Source organism: Dromiciops gliroides, chromosome X (assembly GCF_019393635.1).
Source record: "Dromiciops gliroides isolate mDroGli1 chromosome X, mDroGli1.pri, whole genome shotgun sequence".
Lineage (NCBI taxonomy): Eukaryota > Metazoa > Chordata > Mammalia > Microbiotheria > Microbiotheriidae > Dromiciops > Dromiciops gliroides.
The window spans coordinates 70,581,280-70,600,286 of NC_057867.1; the positions used below are offsets into that span (position 1 = coordinate 70,581,280).

The window sequence follows — 19,007 nt, forward strand, 5'->3', positions numbered from 1 at the left end:
CCATGCAACTCAATTCCACACTGCCAAGTCACAAAGCACTGTGTGCTTGGGGACAAGTTGGCATTTACCTGTATCAGGTCTAGGTAATGCCATCTGGTGCTCAGGAAGCCAAGTCTTTTCGACAGTGAGTTGCCATCTGGTGCCTGCTAGTAGAACAATTGGGTAACATGCCCAACTGGCCTGAATGCTCAGTAAGTGGCATCCAGGAAATTCCAAGGCTCCTGATTAACAAGAGTGGGGCAGCTTTGGGAGGGTGGCAGGCATCCTTGGCTGATGGCACTGTACAGATTCTACATGGAGAGTGTGTGGACTCTCAGAGGAACTGGATACGACAATTGCAGTAGCAATTGTAGTACCTTGACTTTTCCTGTTTCATGGAGCATAATGAATTGAAACACACTGTGAAGGCAGTGATGAGGGAGGGATATTCCTGCAACACTTCATCTAGCCCAATTCCCCAAATTCACCAGTACAGTGTGAATCCTACTGATACTTGCCATTCGCAGGGATCAAGAATTCCCATTAAGAGTCTAATCTTTTACAACAGTTATGCTTTTGTTTCTGGACATTTAATGATTTCTTGGACTTTAAGTTACTGAATTACTCTTCCACAGTGTTCCCTCTGTCCCACCACAGGCATTTTGGTAGGAGGATGGAAGAATAGCAACAATTTACATGACATAATTACATGCTAGTAAGCACTTCTCTAGTTCAATCTCTGACTTAAATGAAATTTTCACAGGGGTCCAAGAATAATTCCACACACTCATCCAGGCTCAAACTGGTTTTTCATGTCCATGTTCAATTCTAAACCTGCTTTCCTGAGTAGAAGTGTGTGTGGATTACAAGGAGAGGACAGGAGAGAAGAGAGATGGAGGGAGGGAAGGAGGCCACAAAAATCAGGCTAGCCAAGCTTGATCGTCTTGACAAGTAGTGTTGAAATACCTTTATTTTTTTTTTTTTTGCATTCTTGGTTCCCTGCTCAAAGCTACTGTTCAAAATAAGACTCTTCTACAAAACAAAAGAAAAACCAAATCTCTCCAAAATTAGACATTTACGTATTTCATGGCTGTACTGCTAAAAATTAAATAAAGCTTTCCCCATAGAGCTTCCTCGGTTTACAAAACCCCCCCAAACCCCAAACACTAAGCTTTTCAATCCCATATTTCTTTTCACTCTAAATTGCAGCCATTCTATCATGTCCATCCTTCACAGAATCTGTCTGCTTCCCTCAATTTGTTTTTCCAACTGAAGGGTATCAGGCAACAAAATGCAGTTATCTTGAAATGCACACCTGTTAAGCAGCCCAAAGACTGCGGCCTAGATTGCCCCCCATCCCCCACCCCCTCCCCGAATCACAAACTGTCAGAGGCATTTTTCTCTGATAAAGAAGACAAACTGAATGAGGTATCATCAGGCTCTGGTGAGGCGTGATGGAAATCCAGCTCTTCTAATTCAGGAGGTAAATCTGACAGCAGGGCCTGGGTCAGAAAAAAAAAAAATCAATTTTTTTTGGATTAGTATATGGACAGATTCTCGTAGGTTTATGTTAAAAGTTGCAAGCGTCTCATTTTGATTTATTCCTAGGGATTTAGAGAAAGAATCCTCTGTCTGCATGGTTCTTTGGTGAGAATATAACAAATTCCTTATCTGAAAGGGAAATTTTCATCAACAATTTAATAATTATAAAGCAGGAGACACTGAGGAGCATGGATTATGCAGGAGAGGTACTCTGGACAAAGGGGAAATCAGGAGGGAAGATGAGTATCCATTCTCAAACAAGTACTTTGGACAGCTTTAGGCATCTCCAGTTTGTCACGACTAGTGCAGCAGGGTCTGATAATCACCATTAAAGAGTCTGAAAATTGTGGGCCTTATTAAACTCTGCCGGTACCAGTTATGCTCTCCATCACTGAGACAATTTCCATTTCATTGCAAACTATTTTGCATGTTGGTGTGAAAATAAGTGCCATCAGCGGATGACTACTCCAAAATGGACTAGGACAGGTATCCTCTCCTTAAGCATTGGCCCAATCCACAGGTGACCCAGCAACCTCCCGAGACATAGCCACACTGGTGAATCCAGATGGCTAAATGATCCATCTATACCGATGTGTGGCAAATGGGCTGCCTGGGCAGACCACCAGGGACTCACCTCTGCCATTGGCCAATTGCTTTGGCAGGATGAGCAGAACTAGTGTCTGCCCACTCCAAACAAATGGTCTTTATTTGGCTGGCTTCTACATGGCCATCTTGCTATTAGGGCTCAGAAATCAAGGCACCATTTGGCCACTCCCTCAACTGAAAACAACACAATGTAGTAGATTGAAGCAATTTTCAGTCCTTAGTTGGGGTCTTGGGTACAAACTAGGGAATGTGGACAAATTAAATAAAGGACAAGTGTGAAGAAGACACAAGATCTTCTGCTGAAATAAGGCAGGGTGCATCGCCTTCTCTGAAAAGGTAAAGTGCATTTTTGCCTGCCCTGCCGAAGGTTAGAAACACACTCCTTGGACATGCTGTGTAACAGAGGGCTAGCCGAGTTACTTTAAGACCTGTGTGGAAATGAGGCTTTCGTTACTGAAGCAGAGCTGCCATTTATTTTGCTCAGTTTAAAAGTCTGAACTTCTGGCTGAAATGGAGATTATTGATACAGAAAGGTCATCTCCAAAGTGCTATGCGGCTTCTCAGATGCCGTATCCCAGTAACGGGATGCAGAAGCTTTCATCTCCGGCATGTTGGTTAACCTCTAACCAAGGTCAGATACAAGGAAGTCATTACTGGCACAGGCTAGACAGAATCTGTGCAAAATAAACGATTGGACTTAGTTCAATTTGTAATTGCCAAGCATCCTCATTAAAGAAGGCAAACCACTGCAACAGACACTAACAAGACCTTTGATTAGGATTTTCGGGAGATATAGCAGGGGCCAAAGGACGTGAGACAACTGCATTATCAAATCTAGGAGTAATCATTTCAAGTCTGGGAAGAGGATTATGTATTTGTTCAACACTGAATTACCCATGGCTGACTAATGTCGATGTCTTGGGAAGTATGAAGACTTGAGTCTCAGAGACAGCATCTCTCTATATTTATGTATGTATGGGTATGGCTATGGGTATGGGTATAGAAAACAAAGAAAACGGAGTGCTGAGGCATAAAGTTGACCAAGAAGTGGTGATTTTCAATGTCTTACTATGACCTTGGCTTTTAATATTAACACCCTGAACACATCTTTGGACAACTGTAACAGCCTGTATTGCAGAGCAAAGAAAGTAAACAGTTGACTTTATTGACTACTGGTCCGCCTTCAATTGCTGTAGGTCTTGGGAGCAGAGACAAGTTGAGTCTGACCAAGCTAGTACGATACCAGTCTCTGTAATGTTAATCTGAGGACAACACAGGTGTGGATGGGGACTGAGGCACGAGGGGATGGCATACTTTGTGATAGCTCTTTACCCTCACTGTAAAGGTGCAGGAATCAAAGTTCAGGGAAGAATGCTGATTGGCCAAGATCTCTCTCTCTCTCTCTCTCTCTCTCTCACACACACACACACACACACACACACACACACACACACACACACACACACACACACACACACACACACACAATGTAAGTTTCCTTGATGTCTTTTGTTTTTCACACAATACACATGTCCTACTATCCATGCCCTCGCCCCCCATGAATTAAGCAAAACAAGGTCACACAGCTGCTGGTGTCTGAGGGAGTATGCAACATTCAGTGCCCATAGGCCCAGACCCCTTTATGAAGAATACAGAAAGAAGTTTCGTCATCTGTAACCAGTTTTTCTCTTTTCTTTTTAGATAAGTTGTAGTGGTGCTTTTTGTTTTTACACCTCACAGTCCTTTCAAAATATCTTTTCCCTCCCCACCAGGAACTGAACCATCCCTTGCAATGAAGAAAACTGGCTAAGTAAAAACAAGCAGTACTGTGGTTGTGGCTGACAATATCTGTAACAGCCTTGGCAATAGGATGGTGCTCATTGTCATACCTGTGGATTTAAAACCTAGGTAACCGGCAATCTCCCCTACACCAAGGGTCCTCCAACTTTTTCGGTCCCTAAACACACCGCTGCAGCAAAAGATTCTGTGGATCACCTATACTTCCTGTTTCTCTTTGTCATGGCAAAGATAAGCAAAACAAGCCATCAGGATTAATAGGAAAGTGATACTGCCTTCATTACACACTAACAAGATTATATTATTAAATGTCAAATTTATCATTCCTTCCAGTAACAAAACTATAGTTATGTCACAATAGGAATGCTAACAAGAGATCAGCCCTTAGGTTGCTGAAGACCATGAAAGACCCCGATTTAAGAACCCGCTACTAGCCACACACTAGCCACCAAAAGATGTAATTGTTCAGGATTCAGGTACTGCTATCATAGTTATGTAGCACTGCCACATTTCTATACCTCCAGCTCCCCTACCAGTGGAGAAGAAAAAAGGGAGAAGGTCCAACTCATTCAATTCATTCTGCTATTGTTGGTAATAAGAATAATAAAAACAATAACAACAATAATAAGTTCACACTGATATGGTATTTTATGGTTTGTAAAACACTTCCATGGACTGGATCCTCACAAAACAGGTATTATTACTCTGTCCACCTTACATAAGAGGAAACTAAGGCACTGAGAAGGTAGGTCACTTACCCAGAGTCACAAAGCTAGTGCCCGACTGAGGCCTAAGCAGTCATTGCAGCACCAAATCTGGGCCACACAAGAATTTTTACTAGCTTCCTTTTTTTCCTTTTTAAACTAAAAAGGAATTTATATGTTCTTCATGGATTTCAAATGCCACTGGTAATTCCAAATTGACTGCCTAATTGAATTCACAGTACTACAGTCTTGGAGTCCAGGATCGCATTCCAAAGGTCAGTCCTAGGATTGGGTCAGATTTTGTTCTTTATAATTATTCAAAATGTATAATGCCTCTGGGTCCACATTCTAAAGCACCACAATTAGCCCTCAGAACCTCTACTTTAGATTTCTGAGAACGAAGGCATTGCAGAATCCCACATCCATGCAATTAAGAACAATGCACTTGAACCAAGTTGGCAGTGGCTATTAAAGCTTGATTGAACTGAGGCCACAGGCAAGTGGAGAAGTGGATGAAGACTGGTTTGAGTCTCATGAGTGAGTTAACTCTTTGGCCTGAAACTTCATAGTTGAGGTTTCCTCTAGAATACAGAGAGAGGAATTTATGAGAGGCGTGGACTGTTAAGACTTCAACAGCTATGGAATCTCCTCCATAGTATAAGAGGGAGGAACACTGGGTCTGAAGTCAGAGAACTGGGTTTGAAGCTTCACTCTGCCCCATACTAGCCATGTGACCTTCCCTTTTCTGAGCCTTGATTTCCTCAAGTGTAAAATGTAGGGGTTGGAGTAGATGGCATCTAAGGGATGTTCTCAACTCTAGGTCTCTGATCATCTGATTCTCTAGTTTCCTGGGATGGGCTAAGTATTGCAAAGGATGAGCTCTTTCAGCCATAGGATTCTGTATACCTTGGAGGACATTCCCTGAGACATGATTCTCTGCTCCTTGAGCTGCTAGCGTATGTTCTATGTTCAATCCCAGATTAGCAACACAAAATATGGTAACAGCGAACTTGATTTCTGGAGTGGCCAATGCTCCCACTTACTGCATCTTAGGAAGTGCCCCAGCCAAGGCTAACATCGTTCTTAAGAACATTCTGGGTGGGCTGCCCTTGGCCCTATATCACTTTGTTTTTAAGGATGTCCCCGTGATTCTCTACCCAAAAGGCAAGGATACAAATTGACCAAGTGCACTGGTCTGTCATCTTATATTTCCACTAACAGATTGCACCCAAAGCCTGAAGATGGAGCAAAGAAAATTATATTCCTGGTGTGGGAGGGGAGGGGGGTGCAGGAAGGAAGGGGGAAAATCACAGCATAATAGAACTAGAAAACTAGTAGGGTGCCCCACTTCTCATTCGGATACATGGCAGCCTCCCAGTCTCCTCTTTGACTTACCTGCTGTTGTTCTTTATCATCAGCTTTCATGGCTAATATCAAGCTTCTCACAAATGCCTGCAGTTTAAAGTACTTTTGTTTCTGAATCTCCAGCTCATTTTCCATGAATCTGACTTCTTCATTCTGCAGGCCAAGATAGAAACAGCCCCAACAACATTAGCATATGTGAAAGGTGGAAATTCTAAAAATCTATCAAAGCAAAAGGACAAGGGAGAAAACCTAGTTTTAACAGGGGAGAATATAATGAAGCGAGCTAAATTATTCCAGTGCTCAAAGGTTGGCCTTTAATAGAATCACCATAGAAAACATCCCTCAGGGTAAAGATGATCAAGTCTGAGTTTGCAAGGTCAAAAATCCTGTCACAAGTGAAATCGGTAAGAGAGGAGGAAAAAAACCCGAACAAAACAAGAAACAGTTTCATTCTTGGAAAATCCCCCAAAGCCTAATCAGCACTTAGATTAGGATTAACAACAGACAGACCGGTATTAAGCAAGAGCAAGGAGGCAGGGGAGAATCTTATCACCTCCTTAATAAAAGTTAGGTGCTGGGAGAAGCTAAATGTTACCTTCTCACAAGGTGGCCTGAAAAGCATTATGGAGATTGTGAGCACTAGTTTAGGGGCTTGTGCACAAGCTTGATGCCTGGATCTTCTCATACAATGAACTGGGGACCCAGCTTCTCCTAAGTACTCATAGCAGTGGGGTAGAATGTGGCCAAAGCTCTCACTGGGAATCAGGAGGCCTCCATTCTAGACTTTGCCTGTGTGATCCTGAGCAAGGCACTTCTTTGGAGCTTCAAATTTTCTCAGCTGTATAATGGGTTCCACACTTTCCCTAGTGGTAGAGTAGAGGACCTTAGTTTTAATCCTGGTTCAACCACATAATCTGTGTGATCTTGGCCAAACCTCTTAATTCAACAAGCATTTATTGATCAAACCCTTCCTATGTACCAGTCAATGAGAATACAAAGACAAAAAGGAAACATTTGACCTTTCTTATTTGTTAAAGAAGGGTGTTAGCCTAGATGGCATCCCAAGGCCATTTCTAACTTTTTGTTTCACATAGCTTTTGAGATAAAATTAAATAATGGACATGAAAGTGTGACATGAAAATTGGTGTTTATTACTCTCCAGTTAAACTGCATCAGGGATACACACTTGGCTTAGGCAACTCAGGCCAAACCACTAGAGAAAGTGAGAACTGGAAGGGGCCTTAGAAATCATCTCTGTCAGCCCTCTCAATATATAGAGGAAGGCTTAGAATGTGATATTTTAGAGGGCAAGGGAGCTAGGATTACAACCAAGAATAACCTACCCAGCAAAACTGTGTATAATTCTTCAGGTTTTAAAAAATGGATATTTAATGAAATAGAGGACTCACAAAGCATTCCTGATGAAAAGACCAGAGCCAAATAGAAAATTTGACTTTTAGATAGAAGACTCAAGAGGAGTATATAAAGGTAAACATGAAAGAGAAATAATAAGGCATTCTATAAGTTTAAATTGTTTATATTCTTACATGGGAAGATGATACTTATAACTCCTAAGAACTTTGTCATTATTAAGGCAAATTAGAAGGAGTATACATAGACAAAGGGCACAGGAATGAGTTGACTTTGAAGTGATGATTTCAAAAAATAAAAGTGATGAGAAACATGCATGGGGAGAAGGGTGAAGTATACTGGGGTAAATTGTGTCATATAAAGGAGGTGTGAAAGGAAGAGTTTTTACAGTGGCTGAGGAAGATGGAGGGGGAGCAACACTTGAACCTTATTCTCATTGGAATTGGCTCAGAGGGAATTATGTACATACTCAGTTGGATATAGAAATCTATCCTGCCCTTCAGGGAAGCAGGAGATAAGAGAAGGGAGGAATGATAAAAGGAAGGGTGGATGGGGGAAGCAGTGGTCATTTTTGAGGAGGGAGAGAGTGAAAGGAGACTGAGAGAAAGGAAAACACTAGAAAAAATAGGAGGAAGAGAAATAAACAGTAATCATAACTGAATGTGAATGGGATGAGCTCATCCATAAGACAGAAGTGGATAGCAGAGTGGATTTAAAAACCAGAACATGACAATATGTTGTTTACAAGAAACATACATGAAGCAGAGAGACACACAGAGTAAAGGTAAGGGGCTAGAGCAGATTTCTATTATGCTTCAGCTGAAGTAAAAAAAAAAAGTAGAGGTAACAATCATGATCTCAGATAAAGCAAAAACGAAAATAGATATAATTAAAAGAGATAAACAAGGAAGCTACATTTTGCTAAAAGGTACCATAGTCAGTGAAGTAATATCAATATTAAACATATATGTATCAAATGGCATAGCATGCAAATTCTTAAAGGAAAAGTTAAATGAGTTACAGGAGGAAATAAGACAATAGAACTATATTAGTGAGGGACTTCAACTTTCCCTTCTTAGAACTAGATAAATCTAACCATAAAATAAGTAAGAAAGAAATTAAGGACATGAATAGAATTTTATAAGAATTAGATAGTGATAGACTTCTGGAGAAAGCCAAATGGGAATAGAAAGTAATATACCTTTTTCTCAGCAGTACATGCCACCTACACAAAAACTGACCATGTATGGGCATAAAAAACTCAGAACCCAGTGTAGACATTTCAAAATATTAAATGCAAACTTTTCAGATCATAATGCAATACAATTATATTCAATAAAGAGCTGTGGAAACAGATTATAAATTAATTAGAAACTAAATAACCTAATCCTAAAGAATGAGTAAGAAAACAAATCATAGAAACAATAATTTCATTAAAAAGAATGAAAACAATGAGACAACATACCAAAATTTATGGGATGCAGCCAAAGCAGTACTTAGGGGAAATTTATAACTCTAAACACTTACATCAATAAAATAGAGAAAGAGCAGATCAATGAATTGGGCATGACACTAAAAAAACGAAAAACAAAAAACAACAACAACGACAAAACTAGAAAAAGAACAAATTAAAAATCCCCAATTAAACACCAAGTTGGAAATCCTGTAAAACAAAGATGGAGATTAATAAAATTAAAAGAAAACCATTTAACTAATAAATAAAACTAAAAATTGGTTTTGGGGGAAAATATAAAATAGGTAAACTATTGGTTAATTTGATTTTTTTAAAAAAGAAGTAAACCAAATTATCAATATCAAAAATGAAAAGGGTGAATTCACTACCATTGAAGAGAAAATTAAAGCTATTTTGCCCAAGTATATTTCAATAAATCTAATAATCTAAGTGAAATGAATGAATATTTATAAAAATATAAATTGCCCAGATTAACAGAAGAGGAAATATAATACCTAGATAACTATTTCAGAAAAAGAAATTGAACAAGCTATTAATGAACTGCCTAAGAAAAAATCCCCAGGGCCAGATGGGTTCATAAGTGAATTCTACCCAACATTTAAAGAACAATGAATTCCAATACTGTATAAACTATTTGGGAAAACAGGCAAAGAAGGAGTCCTATCACATTCCTTTTAAAACACAAATATGGTGCTGATACCTAAACCAGGAAGAGCAAAAACAGAAGAAGAAAACTATAGACCAATTTCCCTAATGAATATTGATGTAAAAATGTTAAATAAGACACTAGCAAAGAGATTATAGCAATACATAACAGAGATCATGCACTATGACCAGCTAGGATTTATACTAGGAATGCAGTGCTAGTTCAATATTAGGAAATCTATCAGCTTAACTGACCATATCAATAACAAAAACAACAAAAACCAAATGACTGTCTCAACCGATGCAGAAAAAGCTTTTGACTAAATATAGCACTCATTCCTATTAAAACACTTGAAAGCATAGAAATAAATAGAGCTTTCTTTAAAATGAGAAGCACTGTCTAAAACCATTAGCAAGCATTATCTCTAATGGGGACAAGCCAGAAGCCTTCCCAATAAGATCAGAGGTGAAGCAGTGTTGCCCATCATCACCATTATTATTCAGTATTATACTAGTAAGAGAAGAAAAATAAATTGAAGGAATTAGAACAGGCAGTAAAGAAACAAAACTATTACTCTTTGCAGATGATATGTTGGTATACTTTAAGAATCCTAGAGTATCTACTAAAAAACTAGTTGAAAAATAAACAACTTCAGCAAGGGTGCAGGATATAAAATAAGCCCACATAAACTATCAGCTTATTACAAAGTCCAGCAGCAATAGATAAAAAGAGAAATTCCATTTAAAATAATGATAGACAATATAAAATAAAAAAGGGGGTCTACTTGTCAAGACGAACCTAGGAACTATATGAACACAATTACAAAACATTTTGTACACAAATCAAGTCAGATCTAAATAACTGGAGAAATATTAATTGCTCATGGGTAGCCAATATAATAAAAATAACAATTCTACCTAAATTAATTGACTTATTTAATGCCATACCAATTAAAGTATCAAAAAATTATTTTATAGAGCTAGAAAAAAAATGACAAAATTCATCTGGAAGAACAAAAAGTCAAAAACATCAAAGGAATCAATGAAGAAAATGTGAACGAAGGTGGCCTAGCAGTACCAGATCTCAAACTGTATTACAAAGTGGTAATCATCAAAAAAATTTGGCACTGGCTAAACCCCCCCCCCCCAACTGGGCAGCTAGGTGGCGCAGTGGATAGAGCACTGGCCTTGGAGTCAGGAGTACCTGAGTTCAAATCTGGCCTCAGACACTTAACACTTACTAGCTGTGTGACCCTGGGCAAGTCATTTAACCCCAACTGCCTCACTAAAAATAAAAAAAACAAAAAACCCCAAACAACCAAAAAAAGAGAATGGTAGATCAGTGGAATAGATTAGGGTTCCAAACCACAGTAGCAAATGACCATAGTAACCTACTGTTTGACAGACCCAAAGATCCAAGCTTTTGGGGCAAGAACTCACTATTTGACAAAAATTTCTGGGAAAGTTTAAAAACAGCTTGACAAAAACTAGGTATAGACCAACATTTCACTGTATACCAAGATAAGGTCAAAACGGGTACATGATTTAGACATAAAGGGTGATACCATAAGCAACTTAGAGGAGCATGGAATATTTTACCAGTGAGATATATGAATAAGAGAAGAATTTATGACCAAACAAGAGATAGAGAACATTATGGAATATAAAATGGACAATTTTGATTCCAGTAAATTAAAAAGGTTTTGCACAAACAAAACCAGTGTAGCCAAGATTAGAAAAAAAAGCAGAAAACCAGGGAAAAGTTTTAGAGTAAGTTTCTCCAATAAAGGTCTAATTTCTCAAATATATAGAGAATTGAATCAAATTTATAAGAATACAAGTCATTCCCCAATTGAGAAATGGTCAAAGGATATGAACAGGCAGTTTTCAGTAGAAGAAATCAAAGCTATTTATAGACATATAAAAATATGTTCTGGGGCAGTTAGGTGGCGCAGTGGATAGAGCACCGGCCCTGGAGTCAGGAGGACCTGAGTTCTAATCCGGCCTCAGACACTTAACACTTACTATCTGTGTGACCCTGGGCAAGTCACTTAACCCCAATTGCCTCACTAAAAAAAAAAGTTCTAAAACACCACTGCTTAGAGAATTGCAAATTAAAACAACTCTGAGGTTCTGCTTTATGCCTATCAGATTGGCTAATATGACAGAAAAGGAATATGAAAAATGTTGAAGGGGTTGTGGAAAAACTGGGACACTAATGCACTGTTTGTAGAGTTGTGAACTGATCCAACCATTCTGGAGAGCAATCTGAAACTATTCCCAAAAGACTATAAAATTGTACATACTCTTTGACCCAGGTCAATATTGACTAGGTCAATATCCCAAAGAGATAAAAAACAAAAATGAAAAGGACTTCTATGTGCAAAAATATTTTATAGAACAAATCAAAGCATACTTTTAAACTTTATTTTATTTTTGTTTTTTGGTCTGTTTTCTTTCACAACATGACTAATATGTTTTGCATGATTACACATGTATGATCTATATCAAATTGCTTACCTTCTTGGGGGAAGGAGGAAAGGGGAGAATTTGGAACTAAAAATTTAAAAAAGGAATGCTAATCATTTTTACATGGAATTGGAAAAATAAATAAAAGATCATTTAAAAAATATAGTGTTTATTAAGAGCTGTATAAAATCATGCTAACGATCGAGAATTCCTTGGCATTTTGGCTCTCTTCAATGAGGTGGCCAAGGGAAAATCACATCTAATGCCTGACACAATTTACCAGACAGCCTCTGGGATCTGCATTTGCAGACAGCTTGATCAGAAATAAATCATCTGTACCAACAGAGTTCCTTATCAAGAGTTGTTTTGTATTGACAAGCAGGGTTGCTACAAGCTTGGCTATAAAATTGCATATGTCCTGCTTCTAGCAGGCTAGCCTCATTTGAGGCCTCTAGCCATTATTAGTAGTAGTTGTCAAGGCAGCAGTATTTGTAAAGTGCTAGCCAGGAAGACTTTTTTCTATAAAGCATCATTATCTCCCATTTGGTCCTCATGCAGTCCTTTCCTAGCTGCACTCACGATCCATTAGAGATCACTTTTCAAAAATTAATTCATGCTCACAAAGGTCACAGAGTTATCTTTGCAGATTCAGGTCCCTTATTTTTCAGACAAATTCTAAGGAGTCATGTAGTGTTTAGAAAACAGAAACAGCTTTGGAATCATCTTCCAGGCCCAGGCTGCTCTTTGCAAATATACTGATCATTTTCTAGATTATTTGTAATTTGTTATGTGTAGCCCAAGTAATTTCCGGAGAGGAGGGGCCTGAGGGAGGCACTGAAACAATAGCACTGACTACTGAGTTGCCCGAACCACAATGAGCTCATTTGTCTTGCTGTTAAATCCACTCAATTAGAAATTCTCATCCAACAGGATGACCTATAGGAAGCATCTGAGGATCCTTGCAGATCAGGCGAGGCAGCCAGTGGCAGAGTGGATAGATTGCTGGGCCTGAAGTCAGGAAGACTGAAGTTCCAATCAGCCTCGGACACTTACTAGCTGTGTGACCCTGGACAAGTCACTTAAATGTGTGTCTGCCTCAGTTTTTTCAACTATAAAATGGGAATAAAAACAGCATCTACCTCCCCAGGGATGTTGTGAGGATCAAATGGAGATAATATTTGGAAAGTACTTAAGCACAGTGCCTGGCACAGAGTAGGCACTTCTAAATGCTTGTTCCCTTCTTTCCTTCATTGCTGACTCCATCATTGAACCTACTTACAGCTGCCAAAGTTGAGGTAGTTTTTCTGACCCAAACAATTGGGTACTCAGGGCCTTTGCCCACCACCCTGCATCACACAAGGACTTGGTCTTAGCTTGGCACTCCTTCACAATATGAGTTTCCAAAGCTATGACCCAGTCGGAAGCTTCCAAATGTCTAAACTCAGTATCGATGGGTAGCAATGAGAGAATACACAAAGAAGGTATTCTTTCCATTTGTAACATGGAATCACAAGAATAACATGTAGATTCAACTCAGTGCTTAGGGGAAAAAAACCCTTCCAACCACTCTGAGTAATTTATAATTAGCACCAAACAGAAAAGCTGAATTGATTTAATAGAGACTAGTGCTTGCATCATAGTACTGCAGGGGTTGGGGGCGGGGGGAGGATCCTTCCCAAGATGACACTCTACTACATAAATCAACATTAAACTAAAAAAAAATTACTTGTCTAGAGGCGCCAAATAACTCTGTGTGTGTGGGCGTTTGCACACACAGTGTAATAATTTCTTTTAAGCAGGGTAAAGGTAAAATACACATTATGATCCAATACAAATTAGGCTGTCAAAAACAAAAACAGGCATTGCAATTTGATTTTCAATGCGGCCTTCCTTGGGAAGCAGGGCAGCAAGGTGCCTAAATGAATGGAATTGGCAAACACGCCAATACCAGTTCTGCAATTCTCTGGCTACACTACATGTACTGGTGTTTGTGAGTTCCAACAAAGTCGTTCATGGGGTTATGGGGGAGGAGGGGAGGACTCAAAAGCCCCTCCTCCCCCAAGCAACAGTGAAACAGCTCGTTGTTCCCAGCAGCACCTGCTACAATGAAAAGGGCCAGGATACTAAATGCCCTTTACAGCCTGGCACAAAAGCTAATTGGCATAACTGGACTATACAACCTCCTCTGGGCCAGACCTTCAAACTTCCTCAAGCAGCTCAGAAGCCTCAGGGAAAGGAGCCTTAGGAACTGAGCTTACTTACTAAATAAGTCCTGGGCCTACTTCCATCTGCATTACTGGGGAACCACTTGAAAGCTGGACAATGTGGCCCTCTGACCTGGAGTCAGAGATTGTGCAGCTACAGAGGACCTTCGATAGTCTCTATTCCAATCCCCTTCCACAGACAGGGGAACTGAGGCTAAGAGAGGAGACTTGTCCAAGTCATTAATAGACTGCCAATGTCTATTAATGACAGATCTAGGGCTGACTCCTGATCCAGTCTACCAGTCCACCTCTGTCAAGTGGTGGCTTGTGGGGCTGTCAGCTTCTACCTAGGGCTGCTGGAACAAACTATATGATGTCCAGGGTTCTACATAGTGGAGGTCCTTGCTCGATGTTTCTTGATTCACTGAATGACATGTAAAACGGATTAGAACGTGCTCCTGTCTCCCAGAAGAGCTCACTGGAATAATTCCTAGTGGGAAAGACAGCTTTAGATAATCACATGATCAGAGTGTCCTCCCTGACCTCCTTTGCAAAGATTTCTTAAAAGACAGTTTCCTTCTGTATTTGTGTTCTGCAGTATTTTAAAACCTGATGTGTTAGGAACATTTGGAAAACAGAATCTGGCCAATGAAAAAACTAGCAAAACTGAAAAGATTTTGTAGAAAATGACAGCTGCTGTCTTTTCCAATTAAATGCTACTCTCAGTTAACATCTCATGATTTCCCAGCTCTGCTTCAAACACGAAAGGTGCTCAAAGGAAAGAACTCTGGGGCATCAAAAGACAGCCACAGAAGGCTGCAAAGTTCTCCCTGGGTTGAGGATTCCAATTCACCAAGGGAGGGCACAAACACCTATGCAGCCAACATCTGGACATAAAGACTGATCGCTTATGTCAAAATTTAATAAAAACAAACAAAGTTATGTATGGCATCCTGTCACAACAAGCCATTCAGTCCAGTGACAAGTGACATTAAGAAAAGGTCACCTCTATTCATATTCATTCTGTAGTCTCCTTAGCCATTAAAAATGCTCTGAAGATTCTTTTTTAAATGTCCATAGAACAGGTAAATTATCATATAAAGAAAATAATTTACTCTTTAGAACAAATCCTATTCCAAGACAAAATTATGAAATGCTTTTTGCTACCCCAAAAGGCAGTGAAACAAAAATATCACGGCTTGAGTGGTTCCTGCAGGACCCCCATTTGGAAAAGATCCATTTTGATACCAACAGATATGATGATTAAAAAGAAAAAAAAAAGTTTGGCACCATGAGTCCCTCCCCCTGCCCCTCACCAGCAGTTCATGACCACTGGTCTCACCAAAGTCTATTTTCCTGGTTCCCTAATTGGTACTGACATGGGTTGAGGGAGTTGATGAGATACCTTGGGGCAGTGAACTTCCCAGGCCTGGGACCAACATGTGCCATTAATGCCTTGGCGTTATGGACATGCTTAGTTGTTTATAGGTTGCCCCCTCACCCCCACTGGGAGATGAGTTCCTTCAAGACAGGGACCATATTTTGTTTTGTCTTATATCCCCAGGGGAGTTGGAAATGCAGAATTCAAAATTATTTTTACTGAGACCAAATGATAGCAATAAAATTAAGATAAAAACCCCAAATTACTTCTACCTTATAATCCAAGAGAGAACTCATCTGCTCCACTTCTGAATTACTTATCATGTCACTTTCTTCATCATCAATTATTTCTATTTTCTGCAATATAAGTAGAAAAATGCTAATAAATGCATAAGGTTATTGCTATTGTACACGCCCCTCCCCAGTGCAAGCACATACAATTGATTTTTGATTATTTGTGTGGGGATGAGCCACTCTCGATAAGCTCTGAATTACAGGCTGGCCTCTTTGCACTATGATGGACCATTTCCTTGTACCTTTCATGGATATGTGCCAAAGACAGGAAATCTTAAGATTAAGAGAATCAACATGAAGAGAATCATAGAATGTCCAGGTTAGTGGGACCCTCGTGGTCATCCAGTTCAATTGTCCATCCAATGCAGTGACTCCTCTGGAGCTTCTTTTCCAGCAGGTTCTGCTTGAACACTTTGAGTGCCAAGAAGCTCTCTACTTTGGGCCTCCATTTGGAAGTCTATTAACATAGGGAGGCTGGCCAAATGATCTCTCAGGTCCCTGCTAGCTCTATCATATTCTGATCCTACAGTTGCCATCTTCCAAGGCAAGCCATTCATTTTTGGACAGCTCTTGCTGTTACAACACTCTTCATAACACTGTGTCAAAATCTCTCTCCCTCTAACTTGTGCTTTAAAACAGCAACGATAACAAGTCCAAGCCAGCCAGAGGACACTCCAAAGCCAAATATACAGGATGGTTATTATCTGTTATTTTCGACGATTCAGGCCACTGCTTCTTTCCATTAGGCTAGATAATTGAGAGCTGACTGTACAATTGAAAGGGGCTTTTAGGATACAATGCTGAAAAAATGCCTGATAATTTGTTTCCTTCAGTGGCCAATAACCACCAAACAAAGAGAGGAATAAAAACTAGAAAATACCACGCTCTGGCATTAAGATATTTGAACCAAAGCACTGCACGCACAGTAACGCACTTGATAAATATTTGTTGAATGATCAAATGGGCCTCTTGCCAGAAATCCAAACCGCTGACAAAAACCTCTAGCCAAAGAGGCAAGTTTGCTAAGAACCAACATTTCTGGCTTTGGGTTAAACCAAAAAGATGAATCCTACAGAAATTCAGAGCTGGATCTCTCTCCCTTCAGCAGATGAAAAACAAGTCAACCAACCCAACAGCCTCCAATTCTCTCGACCCAAACAGAGGACCAAATTAAAGCAAAGCCAGGTCTGGTCACTAGGCAGCCTTTAAAAAAGAGTACATTAACAGCAATATGTCATAGGCAGAAGCCGAGATGAGGCTTCCCACCCAGCAATATATATGGTGATGAAAAGTCATAGGCAAAGTTCGAAAGATCATATTTGATATATTGCCTATGAGGATACAATACTATTATGGGGCTTGTGACCTGAAGGCTTCGGAGTCAATAGGATGGCTGCAGTGAAATTGCTTTCTACTGCTGCCTGGAGATGAATGGAATGTTTTGTTTTCTGTTCTAATCACAATAAACTTGGAGCTTAATCACGGAGGCTCTCATTGGACTTTGGAGCTGGCCCTTTTTGTTCCCATCTGGATTGGGCTCTGGGAAAAGCAATTGGGAAATTTTACTGTTGCCTAACCTGTAGGGAGTAGGCATGGGCCACCCTAGAGATTTCAGCCCACAAATAGACATTCTAAGCCCGGGTAATTTGTCATCCATAAATAATTGGGGGCACTAAAAGGGTACGGGCAGAGGCGAGCAACCTTTGAAAGTTTGGAGTTTGGTCTTTGAAAATCAATTGTTCTTGAAAAATTAGGTGCCTAAGTGACTGTGAGTCATCCCATGCCATGACTTCATTCATTATCTTCAAATGTCTGCTGCAGAGGAGACAGAGTGAAGAGAGAGGCAGGCTACAGAACAAGCATTTCTTTAAGGGGGAAGAGTTTTCTATCTGTACAGCCTCAGATTGGCATCTTGCAATGTAACGGAAATCTATAGCATGGCTCTGCTGTTTATGCTGGGGGGAGATTACCCGGTGGAGTTTAAGAATGTTATTAACACAATTCATAACAGGGGAAAATCATTACTACCTACCTGAGGAAAAAAATGAGACTTTCCCTAGAACAAAGCAAAAACATCTTCCCTTTTGTTGCCCCATTACGGATTGGTGGATGCAGTGTGCAAGTGGAAAACAGCTAGTGCTAGCCCCCACCGGCATCGACACCAGTGAAATCCAATCTGCAACTCTACTCCTTGTCTAGAAATTGGAGTGTGGTAAGTGTGGAAGTCATAATAAAAATATTAACGAGGTTGTCCTTTGCATAATGCTTTCCCTTCAGTTTACAAAATGCTCCAACACGCTTCCTCAGTCAATCCACATCATCTTATAAGATGAACAGGGCAAGAATTTCTGGTCCTCATTTTCTGGGGGAGAAAATGGAAGCTCAAAGATGACAGATTTAGAATCATAAAGGACTCCAGACATCAACGGATCCCAACCCTTTCATTTTGAAGATGAAGAAACTAATGGCTGAAGAAGTCAGGTGGACTGCCCAAGTTCACACAGCTAGGAAATGGCCAAGGAGGGATTTGTACCCAGATTCTGACTCCACTGTCCAATGCTGCTTCCCTAATAGAAACTGAATGATGTGCTCAAGGTGAGCCAGCTAGTAATGGCAGTCAGAATGCAAATGAAGATCTCTGACTCTAATCCAGTGTTTGTTCATCTTAGGAAGGGGGAATAACATAGATACTACACTCTGCCTCATGGGCTATCACAGAATCCCAAGATGTGAGAACTGGAATGCGCCCATACTCCAAATGGGCCCATACTATGCTTCACTGCCATGAGGTCACTCCCTTCCACCAGGGGCAGGTCACTCGACTTAGCATTTGCAGCATGTTTACAAATATTATCTTCTTTTGTCCTCACGAGAACCCTGGGAGCTAGGTGCTGTTGTTATTCCCATTTGACAGTTGAGAAACTGAGGCAGTCAGAGGTTCAGTGACTTGAGCAGGGCTATACAAGCTAGTAAGTATCTGAGGCACAACTGAACTCCAGGCTTCTGACTCTAGGCCTAGCGTACTCTCCATTGCACCCACCACCTAGGGCCCACTCCCACTTCTAGACAGCTCTTGTTGCCCAAGTTTTTTCTGACATTTACTGCTTTGTAGCATCCAAACCCCGCTCCTGGTTCTGCTTCCTGGGGCCAAACAGAACAAGCCTAATAGTCTTTCTG

The 19,007-nt window shown here is 40.1% G+C and overlaps 1 protein-coding gene across 4 annotated transcripts in view; it reads right to left on the reverse strand.

Annotated features, from left to right (window-relative positions):
- Positions 1-965: 965 nt before the first annotated feature.
- The window catches only part of HDX (highly divergent homeobox), a 100,008-nt gene continuing 81,966 nt past the window's right edge, over positions 966-19,007 (reverse strand). For all 4 annotated transcript variants that reach the window (XM_043974280.1, XM_043974278.1, XM_043974281.1 and 1 more), the window contains 3 exons: positions 15,810-15,893; positions 6,024-6,146; positions 966-1,481 (listed from right to left, as the gene is read on the reverse strand). In XM_043974280.1, the coding sequence (XP_043830215.1) occupies positions 1,356-1,481; positions 6,024-6,146; positions 15,810-15,893 (333 nt within the window). In that variant the 3' untranslated portion in view covers positions 966-1,355. The remainder of the gene's footprint in view (positions 1,482-6,023; positions 6,147-15,809; positions 15,894-19,007) is intronic.